This window comes from Zalophus californianus, chromosome 12 (genome assembly GCF_009762305.2).
Source record: "Zalophus californianus isolate mZalCal1 chromosome 12, mZalCal1.pri.v2, whole genome shotgun sequence".
NCBI lineage: Eukaryota > Metazoa > Chordata > Mammalia > Carnivora > Otariidae > Zalophus > Zalophus californianus.
This window is the reverse complement of record NC_045606.1, coordinates 85248560-85271493: the sequence shown is the minus strand read 5'-3', so window position 1 is coordinate 85271493 and position 22934 is coordinate 85248560. Positions and strand designations below refer to the sequence as shown.

The 22934-nt window shown below is 36.1% G+C and overlaps 1 protein-coding gene across 5 annotated transcripts in view; it reads right to left on the bottom strand.

Annotated features, from left to right (window-relative positions):
* The window catches only part of MKLN1 (muskelin 1), a 321865-nt gene that overhangs the window by 10618 nt on the left and 288313 nt on the right, over positions 1-22934 (bottom strand). For all 5 annotated transcript variants that reach the window (XM_027574044.2, XM_027574045.2, XM_027574042.2 and 2 more), the window contains 4 exons: positions 20455-20569; positions 18922-19061; positions 12534-12636; positions 5392-5446 (listed from right to left, as the gene is read on the bottom strand). In XM_027574044.2, coding sequence (XP_027429845.1) covers positions 5392-5446; positions 12534-12636; positions 18922-19061; positions 20455-20569 — 413 coding nt within the window. The remainder of the gene's footprint in view (positions 1-5391; positions 5447-12533; positions 12637-18921; positions 19062-20454; positions 20570-22934) is intronic.

Genomic DNA, 22934 nt, shown 5'->3' with positions numbered 1-22934 from the left:
TGGTGTCATATTTTTCACATTTTTGTGCTTTTTGTTGTGACTTCACTGCTTAAAATGGTCCCCAAGCATAGTGCTGAAGTGCTATCTAGTGTTCCTAAGTGGCACTTCCTAAAAAGGCCATGATGTGCCTTATGGAGAAAATACATGTGTTTGATAAGCTTCGTGCAATGTTAATTATATAAGGAACCTAACTCTGTATGTCCCATAGGAGAAATGGTTTAGTATTCACTAATTCAGTATCTCTTGTGACTTTACAGAACGTAACTATTGTAAATAAAGAAAATCACTGCATTTGTAGGTCTGTGTATATAGTTGGGTGTGAAAGTTGTTCAAGGAGAACCTTAAGCTATATCTGTAGTCAAAGTTTTTTGTTTTTTTTTTAAATACATTAAAAAGGGGTAGGCACTAAGAAATGTAGATTCTAAATCTCATACTCCTAATCAGTGTGTCTCTCACTTCATTTTCATCATAAAATGGAATGAGGAACTAATTACTCAAGAGTAACAGACACTGGTAAAGCTCAATGAGAAGTAGTATAATTGGTTTAGAGAATGAACTCTGAAGCCATACTATTAAAGTCTGTATCCTAGTTTTGCCATTCATTAGTACTATTCCTGGGCAAGTTACCTAAGCTTCTCTGTGTCCCAGTTTCTTCCTATATAAAAGGAGATCATAATAGTAACTACTTCATAGGATTATTATGGAGATTAAATGAGTTAAGACATGTACAGTGCTTAAAATAGTACCTGGACCCATAGTAAGTGTTCAATAAATACCAGCTATCGCTTTTATCACTACTACCATCACTAAAGACAATGACTGCTCTAAAAAGAAAAGTGACCTATTAGGAATATATTTTTTTCTCTCTCTTTTTTTAAAGATTTATTTAATTTGGGGCGCCTGGGTGGCTCAGTTGTTAAGCATCTGCCTTTGGCTCAGGTCGTGATCCCAGCGTCCTGGGATCGAGCCCTGCATCGGGCTCCCTGGTCAGCGTGGAGTCTGCTTCTCCCTCTCCCACTCCCCCTGCTTGTGTTCTCTCTCTCTCTCTGTGTGTGTCTCTGTCAAATAAATAAAATCTTTAAAAAAAAAGATTTATTTAATTTATTTGAGAGAGAGGAGAGAGAATGAGCGGGAGGGGAAGAGGAAGAGGGAGAGAGAATCTGAAGCAGACTCCACGCTGAGCAAGAAGCCTCATGCAGGGCTCTATCTTACCCTGAGATTACCACCTGAGGTGAAACCAAGAGTCAGATGCTTAACCGACTGCACCAGCCAGGTGCCCCTAGGAATATACTTTTAACTTAACATCCTATACTGACTAGGTAATGTTCCCTACTTCTGGTAAAGAAGAAATAGCAAGAATTCTCATTTTTCTCCTGGACACGTTTGTTGATCCTTTCTATTGCTAATAATAAACTTACTGTTATATAAAAAGTACCTGTAAACATGTGGGCTACAGACAAGAGGCTGAAGAAAGTATCTTGCTGAAATCTAAATTTGGTGGATATAGCAAAAGTATAAAGGCTAAAAGGGCATAGCAAATGCTGCGAAATTCTTAAGGCTCCTCATTCACAAATATCAACACAATGACAAAAAGAACTACTTTAGGCATAAAATGTTTTGAACATCTGTCTGAATTCATATTTTGCACATATTTGGACTCTGAAAGTCCTAAAAAGAGGTGTTAAGATAAAAAAAGGCAATATGTACTACAGACCAGATTTTTCCTACTTGTCACATACCTTGCTGAAAATATGCTTAAATTGCTTCAGTGCATACTTTCTGGAAACAAGACACAGCTCTAAAAATTAGCAAAATGTCTGAGTTCAAGTTTAAAAGTACCCACAGCCACCAGAAGCTCTAAATTAAAGATCCCCAGAGGTGGCTTTTCTCTGATGTCAGTCATTTTTCAAAACTAAGATAATGCCAGCCAGTTATTTGTAAATCACTTTCCATCTTTTTAATTTTTTTTTTTTAAGATTTCATTTATTTATTTGACACTGAGAGAGGGAGAGAGCACAAGCAGGGGGAGTGGCAGGCAGAGGGAGAGGGAGAAGCAGGCTCCCCGCCGAGTAGGGAGCCCAATGCGGGGCTTGATCCCAGGACCCAGGATCATGACCTGAGCCAAAGGCAGACACGTAACCGCCACCCAGGCACCCCTGATTCTTTAAATTACATAGGACACTAATAAATACTTTCATTTAATTCTCAGTAAGAGGTTAAGATAAACAATTCTGAAGGAAGTCAGTCAGAAAGTTTGGTGGAGGCAAGTATTTTTGGAGAATTTGAAAATGAAATATTTAGTTTATCTGTACATGAAAAATATATACATCTAGGGGCATCTGGCTGGCTCAGTGAGTAGAGCATGTGACTCTCCATCTTGGGGTTGTGAGTTCAAGTCCCACACTGTGTGTAGAAATTACTTAAAAATAAAAATCTTTTTTTTAAAAAATGTATACATAGGGGCGCCTGGGTGGCTCAGTCGTTAAGCGTCTGCCTTCAGCTCAGGTCATGATCCCAGGGTCCTGGGATGGAGCCCCACATCGGGCTCCCTGCTCGGCGGGAAGCCTGCTTCTCCCTCTCCCACACCCCCTGCTTGTGTTCCCTCTCTCACTGTGACTCTCTGTCAAATAAATAGTTAAAATAAATAAATAAATAAAATAAAAAATGTATACATATATACATGGAATAACCCATTTGGTTTCAATTCTTCTTTAAAAAAAAGATTTCAGAGAGAGCATGCGTGTGTGCACGCGCATGAGTGGAGGTGTAAAGGGGGCTGGGGGGCAGATGTAGAGGGAGAGGGAGAGAAGCAGACTCCCTGCTGAGTGCAGAGCCCCATGTGGGGCTCAATCTCATGAACCTGAGAACATGACCTGAGCCAAAATGAAGAGTTGGACGCTTAACTGACTGAGCCACCCAGGTGCTCCAAGATTACATTTTTAAGGGAGATAATAATAATAGTACCCTGAATGGAACATGTAGTGTTTTTTACTGTGCTAAGTGTTTTCCATAATTATTTCATTTAATTCTCTCAACAACTTGAGGTAAGTACTCTTATTATCTCCATCTTATAGAGATGGAGAAATTAATTATTAGAAAGGTGACTTGCTTGGGGCGCCTGGGTGGCTCAGTCATTAAGCGTCTGCCTTCGGTTCAGGTCATGGTCCCAGGGTCCTGGGATCGAGCCCTGCATCGGGCTCCCTGCTCAGCAGGAAGCCTGCTTCTCCCTCTCCCACTCCCCCTGCTTGTGTTCCCTCTCTTGCTGTGTCTCTCTCTCTCAAATAAATAAATAAAATAAAATAAAAAAAAAACCAGGGTGACTTGCTCAAGGTCACTTTTGAAATTAGCAAGTGGCAAAGCTGATATCTGAGCCTAGATTCTGACTCTTAACCGCTCTCCTACATTCTCAACTCTTAACTACTAAAGATACTGCCTCCCTTCAGAGAAGGTAGGAAATAAAACCCCATAGGAATTTTCTTTTCATATTTTTTTCTATTGTTTGTATTGTCCTCATGTTATCTGAGGTTTGCTTGGAATCCAAGTAAAACAAACAGTTCCTGATAAAATATATTAGCTGGCAGTGAATAGGTCAGATACTGAAGAAAGGAGTTAAGTTAAAGGTAAAATATTTGCTGACACCAGCCTAATGTATTTAAGTAACTGCCAAGAAATTCTTGTTCTAAAGGCTACATATGGGGGCACCTTGGTGGCTCAGTCGTTAAGTGTCTGCCTTCGGCTCAGGTCATGACCCCAGGGTCCTGGGACTGAGCCCCCCATCGGGCTCCCTGCTCAGCAGGAGGCCTGCTTCTTCCTCTCCCACTCCCCCTGCTTGTGTTCCCTCTCTCGCTGTCTGTCAAATAAATAAAATCTTTTAAAAAATAAATAAATAAATAAAGGCTACATATAAGTCAGCCAGAGACATTTTAGTGTTGCCCACCAATAAAATAAAAATAATGGCTCTGGGCTGTGGTATCCATACATAACAAGGCACATGTTTATTCAAACAAAGTATCTATGTGCCAGGCTCCTAATTCATGTATCACTAAATCTCTGTTTCAAATGACGAAATTCACAAGGCTATGGACTTTCTAAAATAATGCTTATACCTAGGTTCTCCATCACAAGGTTGAGATCTCTATTAGCCTCAAGACATTTGCATGTATGGAATTGTGGTAAATGATTATCTAAATTTTCAGAGAACCTATGTTTTACGGCAGTCTGCTCAGTCCTGCCCTGTGGAATCCTATGTATTCTGGAATTAGAACTCAGAACTAGAGTTGCCTAGATCAGTGGAGAAGCCTCAATTACTGGTTATGGAACAAGAAAGGGCAAGACCCCAAGGAAAATTCCTATTCTTTCCCATCTTACTGAAATACACCAGAATTATATATGCTCTGTCTTTTCCTCTGAGGTACAGTTCACCTTTAGGAGACAAAAGGACAAACAATGAAGAAATTAAATTTATATTCCAAAATGTTATTTTATTCCAGAGATAAAGAGTAGTATCTGAATTACATATCCTGGAAAATTTCAATATTACTGCTCAGTTTTAAGGCAAACAATAATAGCAGTGGCATCAATGGAATTAATAAGCATTCACAGTGTGACTATATTTTATAAGGACAGGAGGAAAGCTGGAAATTCCCATACTTCAAAAGCCTACAATCTTGTTGAAAAAGTAAAGCTATCCTAATGACTTATCCTAATGAAAAGATTCTTAAAAATTGACCTGAATAAAGCTCTGGGTTGTGGAACTTCTACGAATTCCTCACTTCACTACAGTCTAGCTTACTTTAATAATTCATTAATACCAAATGAGAGTATTCCTAAATGAAGACCAATGCCCCTGTGTGGGGTGTCTGAGAAACACCGGAGTTTCAAGTAGAATCTATCTTAAACAATTAAGATAACAGCACACAAAAATTCCCATTTTCAGGAAAGAGATAATGCATTTTCTCAGAGCTCAAAAGATTTTTTCACTGCCTACCCCATCACTAATCTGTTGATCCGACACAACTCTGCAAAGAACAAACTGAGAGGAAAAATCATTCAACCAAGAAGTGTTATCTCATAGTAACTGTACCAGTAATTCACAGCCTACATTCCAAAACAATGCTATACAAGTTAATTTATTTTGATCATGCTTCTACTGCCGTTTGCCTAATAACCTAGCAATTGGTGTAATAGGAACTGCAAACTAACCCATGAACTGGTGACTGATGCATGGAAAATAACTTTGTAGCAGGTTATTAGAAATTTTGCATGCTACCTTGAAACTTGCTCCATTTGTTTAGAAGAACATCTCACCTGATGTTTCATTTAAAAGAAACCAAAACCCAATTCCCCAAAGCTAGGGCATCTAAGCTGGATAAACTACACTGGAATACTTACCTAGAGCTGTAAAATCTGAACCAGATTTGAACAGAGCTGAAGCTAGGAGCTGAAACTGTAAAAGAAAAATAGAAGCAAGTTAGCTGGCTAAGCATATTAGAAAAAAATAACATACCATTTATTAGCCACTGTATTGTCTCTGCACATGCGCTGCCTAAGTCTATTCAACAAATAGTAACAAGAACACTACGTTTAGATTAAAGAATATGCTGATTTTTCTACTGGACTCCTTTCCAAAATACTGGACCAAGTCTTGGAATTATTTTATTTTTAAAATTTATTAAAGTATGTATTGTGAACAAACAACAGGTTAACTGAAATTGAGAATATTTAGAACTATGGTATTTACTTTAATTTGGGAGAACTATTCATCTTTATCTTGAATGAGGATGCTGGAAAATAGGTAAATTAAAGGAAGAGAGTAGACCAGTGAGTAGAATCTCAATGGAATTACTTAGCACTTTGTAAGACCTAAGTGGTTGATACCACTGATTCCTCAGGATGTATTTTATACCTGTGCTTCCAGCCTTTAAAACTTCAGGTATCAATCACATTAATATTTGTAAGCCCTGACGAGTGGTCTTTTGAAGGCCAGAAACTGGACAAATATCCTAGAGGAATTACCTAAGCAAGAGTTTAGGGAAAAAGGGAACAAAAGGAAGAATTTAAAATCTGTGTTTGTTTGTTTTTTAAATATTCTGGGTATTAGTCCTCTGTCATATATATCTACTGCAAGTATTATTTAGACTGTGGCTTTTCTATTTTTCTAATGTCTTTTATGAAATTTTACTTCTGTTGAAATCCCAACTTATCAAGATTTTTTAAAAGATTTATTTATTTATTTGAGAGAGACTGCACATGGCAGGGTGGGGGGAGGAGGGTCGGGGAAGAGGCATAGGGAGAGAGAATCCCAAGCAGGCTCCATGCCCAGTGCAGAGCCCAAAGCAGGGCTCAATCTCACAACCCCCAGATCATGAGTCAGACACCTAACCGATAACCGATTTCCTACCCAGGCGCCCCCATATTTTTTCTTTTATGGTTCTTTTTTTTATGGTTCTTTTATGGTTACTGCCTTTGTGTCATTTCCAAGAAATCTCTGTCTATCCCAATGTTGTAAAGATGTTTTCTTCTTGAAGCTTTATTGTTTTAGATATTATATTTAGGTCCATCTTAAATTAGTTTTTGTGTGAGACAGGGGCTGAGATATCAGTACCATTTGTTAAAAAGACTTACCAATTCCCCATTGGACTTGGCATCCTGGCCAAAAAAATCAACTGATCACATACATGTGGGTCTACTTCTGAACTCTGTTCTGTTCTACTGATCTGTCTATCCCTAAGCCAGTACCACAATGCCTTGATTATTGTGGCTTATACAGAATCCTGAAATCAGGTGGTATGAAACCTCTAACTTTGTTTTTCTATTTTCAAGTGTTTTGACTAGTTCAGGGCCTCTGTTTTTCCATATAAATTTTAGAATCAGTTTGCCTATTTTTTTCAACAACAAAGAAATCCAAACTTGCCATAATATTGATAGGGACCACATTAAATTAAAAACCAATTTGGGGAGAATGGGCATCTTAACAATTCTTAGTCTTTCAATCCATAAAATGTGATATCTCTCTCCATTTATTTCTTACAATAGACTTATTACTACATATTTATTGTGGGATTAATATAAACAGGTTTAAAATTTTCATTTTCTAATTGTTCACTGCTAATATAAAAATATTGTTTTTTTTTCTACTGACCTTGTATTCTGTAATCTTGCTAAATTTACTTATCTTAGTATTATTGTTTTGTAGATTACATGGTGTTTTCCATGTACACAATAATGTGATCTACACACAATTTTCCTTTCCAATCCATATGCTGTTTATTTCTTTTTCTTATGGCACTAGCTACAACTTCTGGCACAATGCTGAATAGAGGGTGTCTACTGACAGCAGACATCCTTTCCTTGTCATAATCTTTAGGGAAAGAGTTTTACAATTAAGTATAGTACTAGTTGTTATATTTTTCATAGATGCCCTGTATGAGATTTAGGAAGTTTCTTTTCAAGTTTACTAAGAATTTTTTTTTTTTAATCATGAATGGGTTTTTAATCATGTCAAACACTTACTCTTCACTTATTGAGATGATCTGTAGTTTTCCTCCTTTATTCCGTCAGGGTGGTGTATCACTGATTTTCAAATGTTAAACCAACCTTAAATTCCTAGAATAAACCCTCACTTGGTCATTGTGCATTAACCTTTTTATATATTGCTGGATTCAATTAACTAAAATTTTATTAAGAATTCTGCATCTACATTCACAAGAGGTCTATAGTTTTCTCTGCTTGTACTATTTTTATTGGGTTTTTACTGAGAAAGCCATTTAGAACTACAGTTTTCTTTGTTAGAAAGTTTTCAATTACAAATTCAGTCTATGTCTGTAATTAATACGGAGTTCCTTAAGATTTTCTAATTCTTCCTGTGTCTGTTCTGTTGTGTCTTCTAAGGAATTTGTCCATATCATCAAGTAGCTGAATTTGTTGACAGTTGTTCATAGTATCTCCTTGTTCCCTTTTTATGTATCTATAGGGTCCATAATGATGCTGACAATTTATATTTTCACTATTTTTTTCTTTGTAAGTCTTGCTATTTTATTCACATTTTCAAAGAACCAACTTTTCTCTTTTTAAATTTTTTTCTTTTGTTTCCTATTTCACGAATTTCCTATCTTCTACTTATTTGAGGGTTAATTTGTTCCTCTTTTCTGACTTCTAAGGTGAAAGATAAACCCACTGGTTCTACATACAAAAGGACAGGGTGAAAACTATTATTTTAATAATCTGATTAAGTGGAACTGATATGTACTGGCCTGATATGTACAATAGGTACCAAGTGATATTACATAATCTGAATAAAGCCAGACATGAATATCCAACTATCACCTCAACGTATAAGGTTGGCTGTTCAACAGGCATCTCAACTGGAGATATCCAACATTATACTCCCGATCCCAGTCAGGAGCCCCCATCTATGACCACAAACTGGGTCTACCCAGGCACTTCTCATTTCAGTTGATAATAGCTCCATATACTCAGGCTAATAACTCTGGAGTCATTTCTTTCAAACCCTACATCCCATCGATCATAAAATTCTGTTGGTATTACTTTTTTTTAAGTTTTATTTAAATTCCAGTTAGTTAACATGTAGTGTAATATTAGTTTCAGGTGTACAATATAGTGATTCAACACTCCCATACATCACCCAGTGCTCATCACAACAAGTGCATTCCTTCATTCCCATCACCTATTTAACCCCAACCCCCCCACCTCCTGGTAACCATCAGTTTGTTCTCTACAGTTAAGAGTCTGCTGGGGCACCTGGCTGGCTTAGTCAGTAAAGCGTGTGACTCTTGAGTTGGGGTTGTGTGTTTGAGGCCCACGCTGAGTGTAGAGAGTATTTAAAAAAGTCTGTTTCTTGGTTTGCCTCTTTTTTTCCCCCTCTTTGCTCATTTGTTTTGTTTCTTAAATTCCACATATGAGTGAAATCATATGATATCTGTCTTTCTCTGACTGACTTATTTCATTTAACATAATACTCTCTGGCTCCATCCATACCGTTGCAAATGACAAGATTTCATTCTTTTTTTATGGCTGAGTAATATTCAGGGGTGTGTGTGTATGTGTCAATTGATGGATACTTGGGCTATTTCCATATTTTGGCTATTGTAGATAATGCTGCTTATAAACATCAAGGTACACGTATCCCTTTGAATTAGTGTTTTTGTATTTTTTGGGTAAATACCTAAATAAATTGTAGTAGTACAATTGCTGGATTGTGTGGCAGTTCTATTTTTAACTTTTTGAGGAACTTCCCTACTGTTTTCCATAGTGGCTGTACCAGACTGCATTCCCACTGTTGGTTCTACTTTTAATATATATTGAGAATCTGATCTACTTTACTTCTATTTCTACTGCTGCTACTTTGGTGTGCACTACGATAATCCCTTGCTTAGATTTCTACAATCTCTTTTATAGGTCTCTCGGCCTCCATTCTTACTCTCCTTTAGTCTATTCTCAATACAGCAATCAATCAGAGTGATCTTAGATTTTAGTGATCTTAAGTCAGGTAAGACAAAGCAGACACATCACTCCTCTGCGTAATACCTTGACCTGGCTCCGTATTCATTTAGAGTAATAACCAAAGTCCTAACACTGACTTAGGAAGTCACTCACAGTCTGATCTCCCAATCCCTGCTCTTACCTCTCTGACCTCATCTGTGACTACTCCCATTATTCTTACCTCTACTCCGGCCACAGTGGCCTCCTTGCTGTTCTCCTAAACAAAGCCAGGATGCTCCCACCCTTGGGTCTTTGTTCTAACCCTCCCTTTGCCAGGAATTATCTTCCCCAAATTATCTACTTACATCACTTCCTCACACCCTTCAGGTCTTTGTGTACATCTTATTTCTAAATGAGGCCTATTAAGAGCATCCTATTTAATACTGCAACTGTCCAATTCTCACCCCTCCTAATTCTGATCTCTCTTTACCCTTTTTATCTCTCTTTAATTCTCCCATAATACCTATCATTACTAATGTACTACATAATTTGCTTATTTAATATGTTTATCATCTCTCACCACTAGTAATAAGTACCACCCAGGCAGATATTTTGCTTGGTTCACCAATATATTTCCTGTGCCTAGAAGAATGCCTGGCATATTGTAGGGACTCAATACACATCTGTTAAATGAATGACACCAGTACTTTGGAAGCTCAGCAGAAATGTAATTAATACAAAATGTGTAATACTGGCTCAAAACTTGTTTTTCTCATTCCTTCTCTATTATAGAATCTTCTCTGAAAATGGCAGAATTAATTTAGGCAACCTTGTCTCGGGCCTTTTCTAGAAAAAAAAAATCATTTTCATAGGGTTTATCAGCAGCTCATTGCCAATTTAGATCGCACGTTCTGGAGACTGGAGGAAAGCAAAAAATCATTATTTGGCATACAGCTGGTAGTCCATCATCATTTTTCCAATAATAGGCACAGTGATGATCATCATCATGATAACTGGCCTCCCAAAAAAGAGAAAAACCTAAAAACCACTTCTAGTTTCTGATACAATCATTTAATATAGTAAAAATTTTTGTAAAATATACAGAGAGAACAAAAACAAGCTTCTACAGAAAACAAATAGTAAGGTCTTTTTTGATAAGTGGAATGGTACCTTATAAGGAAAGTGAAGATCTATATGCCTTACTAACAAATACTCTAAGTATATACCCTAGAACTGTCACCAAAGGATTTCTTTTCCCAAAACAAAATCCATTTACACATTTTTAAACAAAATAATCTTACAGACCAGTAATCCTCAATGTCAGCAGTGTTTTCTGTTACATAAGAGCAGGCGAGAGACTCTTAGGGTGAGGGTATTGTTTTGAAAAAGTCTCTGAAGCAATTCTGATGCTGACACACACACACACACACACACACACACACACACACACACACACACAGTACCATTTTAACTAACTTCTATTAGGGCTAAACAACTCTTGATACATAAAGCTTTTAAGAAATGGAAGTCTGTGGCATATAAAATCATAATTTCAAACTACAGAGGAGAGGAGAAAAAGAGAAACCTGCTACCAAAATTTTTAAAATGGCTCTGTTTGAACTTGAGATACCTCCCTGTCCTGGTTTTTCCCATTAGCTTAGCTTTAAGAACAAACTGTCTGTTTTCTTTGGCCTACTTGCAGTTCACACAGCTGAATTTATTTACTTTGCAATATTCTGTTTTGGTTTGGTTTTAAAAAATAAGAGAAAAATGAATGTTCCCGGGTTAGAGCCATTTTAGATAGACTATGGAGAAAACACAAGGAAATCTATTTATAACTTTCAAATGCATGGTCTAATAAAAATGAAGATTAATAGACTCTTTACAACTATGTTCAGTTATAAGCCATAAAAGATGAAACCAAACATACTCTGCTACTTGGCAAAACTATGACAGTTTCACCATTTCAAATAGTATCATGAATTGATTGAAGACTCAAGGAGAGACAATTAACTGTCCCCCTTCGGGGGAGGGGGTTCCTAAAACTGATTCTCCGCCTAGGGAAGGGTTATAACCCAAACTGACTAAGCGCAATCAGACTTATTTTCACAGTAGGCAACTATGAAAGAGAACCTCCTTGCTTTGGTGCCAAGGAAATGCAGGCTCTACTGCTGGAAAGTACAACGAACCTGGTACCTGCAAGTGATTTGACATTAAATCTGAAACCTGTGTCATCGCTGAACAAGAAAAAAGCACTGCTTGATGGCTATTGCGAAGCCAAAGCAAAGCAACAGAGAACAGGGAAATGGATGGTTGGGACAGAATTATATACCATCAGCACCAGTTCTGTGAGTGGAAGGCAAAATGGACTGCAGTTCACATGCTGCTAGATGAATATGCACAAGGACGCTTGGCAAAAGTTAAAAGTGACAAAAGGAATCTCAGCAGTTAGTAGGAAGACAGGCTGTCAGACTATGAAACTCACTGCAGGTGTATTCACACACTGTAGATAAACAAATATGCCCTAAAAATATTACATCTTCTCTTTTCCCTTCAGTATTAGTAAGAAAAAAAGCCCTGAAAAGTAATGATCTGCTACTAATTTCTCAAGGTCAGGGACTCCTGATGAAAGAAGTCAGTACACTGTAGTTGAACTATTCTGCTATGACATTCATATAACTAAATATCAAGGTAGCAGGGATTCTACTCCTACCCACCACTCTTCACTTTCTTCTTATGAAAGAGGAGAGTTTTCTTTCTTCTCTTATGGGATTTTGGAGTATCAAGAGAAAAGTTTATATTGAGCCATTATGTAATCCTTAAGTGAAAGAAGCATGGGACTACAGAAGTAAAAATTTCTATTTCCTTCCCAACACACAAAACTCATGTCTAAGCTAAAACTTTAAACCTGAGAATCCTTTTCTGAAAGGATCTAGGGCTTTTTGTGTGACCTGAACCTTTTATCATCACATGAAAGTAAGCCTATTCAATTTTTATTTCATCTGCTGTGGGCTACTTTAAAAATTATTAGTGTCATCATATTTTCCTCATTTTCCTTTAAACATCTAAGAGAAAAAATAGCAAGTTTTTACCTCTTTCGTCTCTTCTGGGTCTGAATGATCCACAGTTATATAAAGATCGTTTTGTAAATATTTCAGAGCACTAAGAGGGTCCATTTGGGCCTTTTCTTCAAACCTAGAAAATGTAAACAAGAATAATAATTGTCTGGAGTTACGAGAAAACATCAGAAATGTCATTCAGACCTGCAGTGGAATACTCTGTGTCTGAGGAGTCATTGCGGGTATCTAACAAAAACCTGTGTTTGGGAATCCAGAAGTGCAAACACTGCCCCGGAGAAGTAATGGTAATGCCAGGTGGGCACAGGCATCATGGTGCTAGAGACTGAGGGGAGCACTTCCTACCCTCCTCTAAAACTACAAGCTAAGATTAAATCAACTATGAAACATAGTGAATATGTCAAATATTTTACGTAACAAAACTGCAAAAGAGCTGAATATGTTTCATAAAAAACAAGTAGAGCTAAAATAAAAATACCTGGTTAGATCTGTGTAATATACATTCCACCAGAGGTGCCTAACGGGTACTTCAGAAACAGAAATGAGTATTTTTTTTTCTATCATTAACACTGATTGAAAAAATATATATTTTAAATTGATTAAATATTTTTAATAAGATTATTTCCTGTCTCAGTCAATAATAATAAAAACAACTGTAGCAATTACTTATCAAGCGTGTTATGTGCTAGACACTGTATTGAGTATTTTACATATATTACTTCATTTACCCCCACTCTGATGACAATAAACTTTTATTATTTTTTACAGATGAGAAACTGAGGCTCAGAATGAACTCGGCCAAGATAAGAGCTAAAAAATGGCATAAGTAGAATCAAACGCAGATCCATCTGATTCCAAAGGCTGAAAAGAAAACAATGAGTTAGTTCTCTAACAGAAAAAAAATCCGCTTGGGACTGTTTATCTATTTAAATCTTTTGTTATGGCATAATTATATATGGATTTATTTGTAATAAGTTGGTATGCTTTTCAAAATATTGTACAGAGAGAAAGAAAAGAAGACATTTAATATCACTTGGGAAAGGAAAACAATGAGCCTTTCACAATGGTGTTCAGGCTGATGGCATCAATAATTTCCTGTGTTTAGAGCTCATCTCAGAGATAGAGTACCTGTATTTCAAGCAGGGCAAAGACTAGCAAAATTTTACAGCTCTGTTGTATCAGGTAGTACCATGCCTGTCAGCTAGCCTTCAAGCCCTCAGATGAGAGAGCTCCTTAGGCAGAGGTCAGGTTACTCTACCATCTTGTCCAAAATGGGTTAGACCAGTTTTGGCACCTGAGACAAAAGCAATCCTCTGAAACTTGATCAGCAGTCTATAAAGTAGCCTGGCAGAATTATTCCCAATAGGGATACTCTCCCCAGGGAGCCCTCTCTAAGAAGATACTCTCTTAGAGAACCTGAATGTGAGATACACAAGGACATAAAAGACACACAAAACATAGAAGTCAGTAAATAGAAGACATGAGATGGTAGGTAGATCCATTTTCCTAGAAGGTGAGTTTTCTCTCTTTTTTCTAAGCTTTCTTTGGCCTGCAAAAACTCATCATTGGATTTATGTCTGCAATCTAGAGTTCTATTTCAGCCAACAACTGTGTCCTGTACCTAGAGGAACAGAAATTAGCCCTATTAAAAAGTTCTTCTTTTGTTCCTTTCTACCCCAAATTGTTGATAAGTCTGTAAATTTCAATGTTATAGGGAAAAATAATAGTGGTATTTATTTACTGTACTGCATGGTACCATTAAGAACAAAGACACATTTCTTGGCATACAGTATACTTTTCTCCTTCCAAATTTATATTTTAACTAAACAGAATACGTAACTGTTTTCCATAAGAACAATAATGAAAATAAACAAGCCAGCCCAGCAGTATAGAGTAAGGTCCCACAGAATGAAACACTAGTTATCCATTTTAATATGAAATTTAAATTAAAAAGGTGATTCTCAGGCTCTATTTCAATTCATATAAAGCAACTTCTATCTATTCTGCCTGCAATGTAGCAATGTCCCTCAAACTCTTAAATTCATCTAAGGGTTGGTAGAAAAAAAAGTCTATGTCTTTTCAAATATCTAAAATGGGCCTGGGGCACCTGGCTGGCTCAGGCAGAGGAACATGTGACTCTTTGATCTAGGGCTTGTGAGTTTGAGCCCCACATTGGGGGTAGAAATTACTTAAAAATCAAATCTTTAAAAATAAATAAAAATAAATAAGTAAATAAATAAATAAAATGGGCCTTTGACTATCAGTTCAAATTAGTAGTAGACAAGATTCTCAGGATGCCACGACTACTCTCCTTTCATACCCATATCCAATCCATCAAGAAATTCTGTTGGTGCAATCTTCAAAGTTTATCCAGAATCTTACTGGGCTTTCTTGATCTCTTTTATGGAGTGTCTCTCTTCCTCTGCCTTCTCTCAAATGGTGGCGGTCATCAGATAATGCCAACATCTCTCTACTCTTCTAAGCCAGCTCCTTTTCTTTGTTGATGACTCACAAATGTAATAATCAGCACATGCCTTTCCTCCAAATGCTAACACATGATCTCTAAAACCTAAAGTGCACCAAACTGAACTCATCCTTCCCAACAAACAAACCTGTTGTTTCTGAAGAATTCCCCATCTGAGTGAAAACAGCCACAACCTTTTACTCATTTCTTTTGGAAGAAAACCTAGAATGGTTTTTATTAAAAGAGAAATCTGAGTGTGTTATTCCTCTACGTAAAATCTTTCAATGCTCTCCTTTCGCTCAGAGTAAAAGCCAAAGACCCTTCACCAATTGTCCCCTTCTTATCTCTCTGACCTCATTTACTACCACAATCACCTCACTCATTCTACTTCTACCACACTGTTCTCCTCAATTTATTCCTCAAATAATCCAGGCATATTTTTAACCTCAGAGCCTTGTCTATTACCTATCTGGAACACTTTTCCTCTCAAATATCTACATGATTCGTTCCCTCATATTCTTTATTTTTTTAAAAAGATTTATTTATGTATTTATTTCAGAGAGAGAGAGAGAGAGAGGGCGAGCGCGGGTGCAAGTTGGGGGAGGGGCAGAGGGAGAGGGAGAATCTCAAGCTGACTCTGCACTGAGTACAGAGCCCGATGTGGGGCTTGATCTCATGACCATGAAATCATGACCTGAGTCCTGAAATCAAGAGTCGGTTGCCTAACTGACTGAGCCACCTAGGTGCCCTTCTTCCCTTGTGTTCTTTACGTCACTACTCACCTTTGCAGTGAGGTCTATCCTAATATTCTTATTTAAAAATCACATACCCAGCTCCCTAACTTGTACAAAATAGTTCTTAACCTGTTTTAGTTCTTTTTCATAATACTTATTAACATATAAATTCCTTATTATGTTTACTGCTAGTCTTCCTTCAAAAGACAGAAACTTGGGGATAGGAATTTTTGCTTATTTTCTTCACTGACATATCCACAGAGCCTAGGATAATATCTAGCACATAGTAGGTGCTTAATAAATATTTCTGCAATAAATGAAATTTCACTGATGTATAAAGACCCATAGGTAGTTGTTCTGGCCATTTTATACATGAGCAAAGTGATCTCCAGAAAGATGAAGTTACAAGGCTTAAAGATCAATCCAAGGTTCAGGTCAAGTACTTTTTCCAATATAAGACATGAGCTCCTAAAACTGAAGTCAAAATGTAATCACAATCAGAAAAGAATAATACTGTGTTCCATATTTTTATGCTACTATTACTACTCTAAATGAAAATACTCTATCTCAGTCGTTAACTGTCTGCCTTCGGCTCAGGTCATAATCCCAGGGTTCTGGGATCGAGCCCTGCATTGGGCTCCGTGCTCAGCGGGAAGCCTGCTTCTCCCTCTCCCACTCCCCCTGCTTGTGTTCCCTCTCTGGCTCTGTCTCTTTCTGTCAAATAAATAAATAAAATCTTAAAAAAGAAAAGAAAAGAAAATACTCTATATAAATGGATAGGGTCTTTAAACGTTAAATTCTCCTTTCAGGGCTTTTCTGGTTTCAGTTCTGAGATGAGCTAGCATACTTCTTTTCCCATGGTAGAAAATTTCAAAGGCTGCTTCTTTGACCCATCACACGAACTTGTTGCCTCTCAGCTTCAGGCACTATTTTATGAACCATTCTCATCCTCACAAAATTTGCTAGAGTTTCATCATATACTTAAAGGTTTAAATGATTTGTTACTGATTATTATCTTTTATTCTTTATCCACTGACATTCCTTACTTTATGCCTTTTACCAGCACAAGTCACTAACAATGGTGTTCGTACTTAAAACTTAAAACATACCATAATATATTTCAGATTTCCACAAACTGTCATTTCACCTGCCCACTGATATATTTTCAAAAGAGAAAAACATCCGTCAAAGATTAAAAAAAATAATAATACTTCTCACAATGGTGTGGCTGAGAAAATGAATAATCCTACTTACTTCTGGAAGGAATGAAAATTAACTTTCTGGAGGGCAACTGATAATTCACCAATTCTACCAATATCCTACAGAATTTTTGGGTAGGAGTACATATGGAAGTATGTAATAATATTACAGTATTATTTATAAGCTGGAAGTAGTCTAAATATTTTACAAAAGTAAACTAAGTAAATTACACATAAACTAGAACACTATGCAGCCATTAGAATTCTAATTTGTATTTGTATTTATTAACATGGTAATAAGATGTTTGTAATATATCATTCATTGAAAGAAATCAGATTCAAAGCATTATGATCCCTATTTTTCAGTTAAACAAAAATATATGTGTGCACATATGAAGGATACAACAACCACAACAGTAAGTTGTTATTTCTCAATGACGGGATGATGCATGATTCAATTATTTTGCAGGGTGAGAGGGTTTATTTTTTTTTTATTAACCATACATTACTTTTTTAAATTAAAAGCCAGAGGAAAGTGTTTATAAGTGAATTCAAATTCTTTACATATGGTACTAAAAAATCTCCTCTATTCTCCAATGGGCTCCTGGTCAGGAAATTTTTAAAAAGCTCAATTTAATATACAAGTACCCATTACTGTATCTGAAGCAGAAAAAGAATGCTGTAATTTCCTTAAATTTGTCTCATCCTTGAAAAACTAACTGTAACATTAAGTAAAATACTAAGGAATAAAATTTTAGCAGTGTACACCTTAGTTGAAGGTGCCTCAAGTTTAAATCTTATTAATAAAACAAAATTTATCTCGTCATCCAGTCAACAAGAGGATTCAGACCCTTTCTCCTGTAGATTCTACAGGAAATACACTAATTACAGTACTGCCAAAGTAACAGAAGTAACTAGCTTCTGTTATTAATTTCTTTCAAGCACTTGTGAAAACAGAGAAAGGAACAATAAGTAAACATGATATGATAAAGGAAAACAGTTTAATAATTTATACCAGAGATTTTTATGTATCTATATTCTACATAAAATAGATAAATATATATAATAGACATATAAACATGTATGTGTAAATACACAGACATACATGTATGCATGTGTAGTGGTGATGGTGGTGGTGAAGTGATGAATGCTGGAGCCATATCCTGGCTGTGTTGCTTACAGCTGAGTGACCCTAGATGAATTATATGACCCATTTAAAAATACCCCATTGCTTCTTTTATGAAATAGTGATAAGAACAGTACTTATTCAATTGTCTCATTGTAGGAATAATATGTTAGATCTAGCACACAAAAATTGCTCAATAAATGGTAACTATTATCATCATTAAAGCCTAAACTTCTCCTTCCAAACTATAAACTTTTCTTACCATCGAACATCATCAATAACTAAAAGGACAGATATGCTTTTCTACACTTTTCAGTAGCTTATCATCACCTGCTAGGGCTCAAAAGCAAACATGACCCAGGAGATATATACGAAAATGTTTGACTACATGATTTTGCAATTAAATGGCAAAGTTAATGATGTGAAACCAAAATCATATTTGAAGTTGTATTCTGAAACATCAGATTAAGAAGATAGTTAGTCAACTATATCATCGCATTCACTGTTAAGAAAGTTACCAATAGGCTAGGCATATGGCAATAATATAGTACTGATGTACTTTGTACTGAGTAGGCCTTGAATTACTGGAAGATAGGTTCATCACCTTCATAGAAATTTCTTCCATTTAACAGTTGCAAAATTTCCTTGTTCTATATCTAGAAAATTTTAGCATCAATATGTATCTTCACTTTGTATCTTCCGAAAGAGGAAAGCAAAAATAAGGAAAATAAAAGGACATTTACAAGAGTCATGATCTTCACAGTATTTACACTGTAGTATTAGTAAATTTCCAAAGACAAAGCCCTATTTCCAAAGTCGAGGTAACACCAGCAATAGCTAATAATGTTAAATAAAAGTTTTCAGTGAATTATTTTTATACCTGTGTTTTCTTATGAGGTACTTGCAGTGCCTCAGTAAGTAATCTTTTGAAGGCCTACATAACTTCAGTGACCAGAAGTCATCTAATCTCATCTTTGGAGAGCAAGATTTTCCTGGATTCCCACCAAATAAATAATGAACCTAAAATAAACAAAACAAGTCACACTTTAAGATGTATGCAATACTCCGGAAACTACAGAAGTCATAATAAAATTTCTTCATTTTGGTAGCAATGTGTAACAGTAATAATTAAAACATTACTGCATTTCTAACAAAGGCTTCTTTTGATGTTTCTCACTTCCATTTTACTTTAAAGTACTGCGGCTACTTCCTTAAGCTGAATTTTAGATTAAAATGAGCTGTATTACCACAATTATACTGACAATGGAAGACGTGAAACAAAAGCAGTGATAGTAAGAAGCTAATCCACGATAAAGAGTTTACTTAGGGCAACAAATAATGGAGATTATTAAGTTAACCAAGTGTTGATCATAATAACAAACAAGATCTTTAATAAAACTCTGACACACATGTTGAATCACTGAAGGTCAATAGTAACAAGAACTTTTTAAATTTTAGCATCTTAATTTTGCTTTAGGCTTACTGCCAAATATTAAGTGGTACATATAATTTGTGATATAACTTGTAAAATATTACATTTTTCAATACCAAAAAAAAGAAATGAAAAAGGAATGCAATAATGATTTCATTGGTATAATTTTAGTGATATTCTGTACTTCAACAAAGTGTTAAAACAGTTCCTGAAGTTTTGAAAACATGTATATTCAACAGTGTTATACAAGAGCGATATTACTTCTATCCTACAGATCAAAATTCATTTACCCTTTAATCTGGGAGACTCTAAAAGAGAAAGGGCTTTTATTCACTCTTATGGTATCATTTACCTAAAGGTCTGAAGTGATATAGAATTTAAATAGTCACCTATGGCCCATACAAAAGGAGTACAAGCTTTGTCAATAAGTTATTGTATAATCTGAGCCCAATCACTAAACTATATGTAAAGTTTAAGGGAGACATAGTTTAAAGAAACCACCCTGAACACTTAGTGACACTAAAACTTGAGAATGCAGGACTGTTTTTGTGAGGCCAACAGAAAAAACACGTCACGTCACAGGAAAAATAAAGATAAAAAGACTCCTTACACAATAGGAAAACCTAAAATCAGAAGTTACATATACTTTTTCATTTCATGGGACAAGGTATCCTAATGCTAAAAACTGTAGATTTTTTAGTTGGATATTGATATTGTAGAAACAAGAGGTCATGCTATGTATCTGATCTATGCAGCTACAAAGCAAAGTGCAAAAGTGCCAGAAACTTTGGACTATGGAAAATGGTTATTCTCTTAAGGAATTTTAGGGAGAAATGATATTGAATGTCTGCTATATATTCTATGATGTCTGCTATATAACTTTTTATTCAAATGCACTTAAAAATAATCAGAAACATTTATTTTGGGATTCTATCAGATTAGAGGTCTTGGAAAGTTTACAAGTCGATGTAGTTATGCTACCTTGTGTAACTCATCATATACAAGCTGATGGGCAAATCTTGGACATGGTTCTTCCTCCTGAAGACTTTTACTTGGATTATCCTTTGCAGCTTGATCATTCTTATAGACGCAAGACCTGCAAGACATTGCTTTTTAAGGCATTCTATCCTAAAATTAGCAGCATATATAATGTTAATAGAACTTTAGCAAGCAAATTAACTGGATGTCTAATTCCAACAAAAAATTTATAAATTTGTTCACATCAAATCTTAAAAGTTCTGGTCATGCTCACACAATAGTATAAATTTGTTAGAATGGAATTCTTACATTCTTTTAATGTCCATCCAAAACCTCACTTAAGAACAACCTATTTCACATTATGAAACATGGACAGCATATATGCAAGTTCAAACCAAAGTCTAAAGGACAAGATAATTCCATCTATTTATTCACAATAAAAAAACTCACAGATTTCTTTCAGTTTTACTGCTTAAAATAAATGTCCTACTTTGGAAATAATAAATTCCTTAGTTGCAAGCGTGGAGGAAGTTCTCTGAAGCTCCTGTTCTGTAAAATATCCACTTATGCAGTAATCACAGAATGTTTGAGCTGGATTCTCTGGGCCATTGTTTTCCAAAGCAAAATGTGCAGCACTAGTTCTGTGAGACTACTCTGTGACTTAAAGGTCCTGGTTTGAAAACACTAAATAATGCCTCCCACCCTGCTCTACTGAGATCAGTTAATTTGTCAAAATTAAGACCACTGGGAGGGGAAGGGAAGGAAAAATAAAATAAGATAAAAACAGAGAGGGAAGCAAACTGTAAGAGACTCTTAAATATAGAGAACAAACTGAGCCTTATTGGAGGGGAGGTGGGTTGGGGTGGGGGAGATAAGCTTAATGGGTGATGGGCATTAAGGAAGGTACTTGTTGGGATGAGCACTGGGTGTTTTTTTGTTTGTTTGTGTTATTTTAAAAGATTTTATTTATTTACTTGACAGAGAGAGACACAGTGAGAACAGGAACACAAGCAGGGGGAGTGGGAGATGGAGAAGCAGGATTCCCGCCGAGCAGGGAGCCCGATGCGGGGCTCGATCCCAGGACCCTGGGATCATGACCTGAGTGAAAGGCAGATGCTTAACGACCAAGTCACCCAGGCGCCCCAAGCACTGGGTGTTTTATGTAAATGATGAATCACTAAATTCTACTCCTGAAACCAATACTATACTATATGTTAACTAACTTGAATTTAAACAAAACAAAACAAAACCAAGACCACCTGGGAACATTAAAAAAAAATTGTTCTCAATTTCACACATCTACTTAGTAGCAAAATCTAGACTAAAATACAATGCTCTTGACTTCCAGACCAGGAATCATCTATTAATTGAAAAATTCAGAGGTAAAATCCATTCACAGAACAAACTGTATACATAGGCACCAATACTGACTTCTTTTCTCAATATAGGCATACACCTCTGAGATGTTGTGGGTTCAGTTTCAGACCACCACAATAAAGCAAATACTGTAATTAAGTGAGTCAAAGGAATTGTTTCTCAAAGCATACAAAAATTATGTTTATACTATTCTGTGGTCTATTAAAACTATGCAACAGCATTATGTCTACAAAAACAATGTACATACCTTAATTAAAAAAATACTTTATTGCTAAAAAAATGCTAACCAACCTCTGAATTTTCAGCAAGTCATAATCTTTTTGCTGGTGGAGGGGCTTGCCTCAATGTTGATGGCTATTAAATGATCAGAGTGGTGGTTGCTGGGGCAATTTCTTAAAATAAAACAGTTGACCCTTGAACAATATGGGTTTGAACTACAAGGATCCAGTATAATGCAGATTTTTTTACTTTTTTTACATTTTCTCTTTCCTTATGATTTTCTTAACATTCTTTCCTCTATCTTACCTTAAGAACACAGTATATAATACATATAACATATAAAATATGTATTAGTGAACTGTTTATGTTATTGACAAGGCTTCTGATCAACAGTAGGCTATTAGTAGTTGGGTTTTTAGGGAGTCAGGTTATACATGGAATTCCAACTGTGTGGGGGTTGGCATCCCTAAGGCCTGTGTTGTTCAAGGGTCAAGTATAATGAAATTCACTGCATCAACTGACTCCCTTTCATCAACTATTTCTCTCTAGCATGCAACGCTGTTTGACAACATTTTACCCATTAGTAGAACTTCTTTCAAAATTGGAGTAAATCCTCTCAACCCTGCTACTGCTTTATTGACTAAGTTTATGTAATATTCTAAATCCTTTGCTGTCATTTCTACAATCTTCACAGAGTCTACAACAGGAGTAGGTTCCATCTCAAGAAGCCACTTTATCTCTCGCAGCAATGCAGTGACATTGTCAGGCTCCACTTCTAATAATGGTTCTCTTGCTCTTTCCATCACATCTGCAGTTACTTCCTCCACCAAAGTCTTGAACCTCTCAAAGTCATCCAGGAAGGCTGGAATCAACTTCTTCCAAATTCC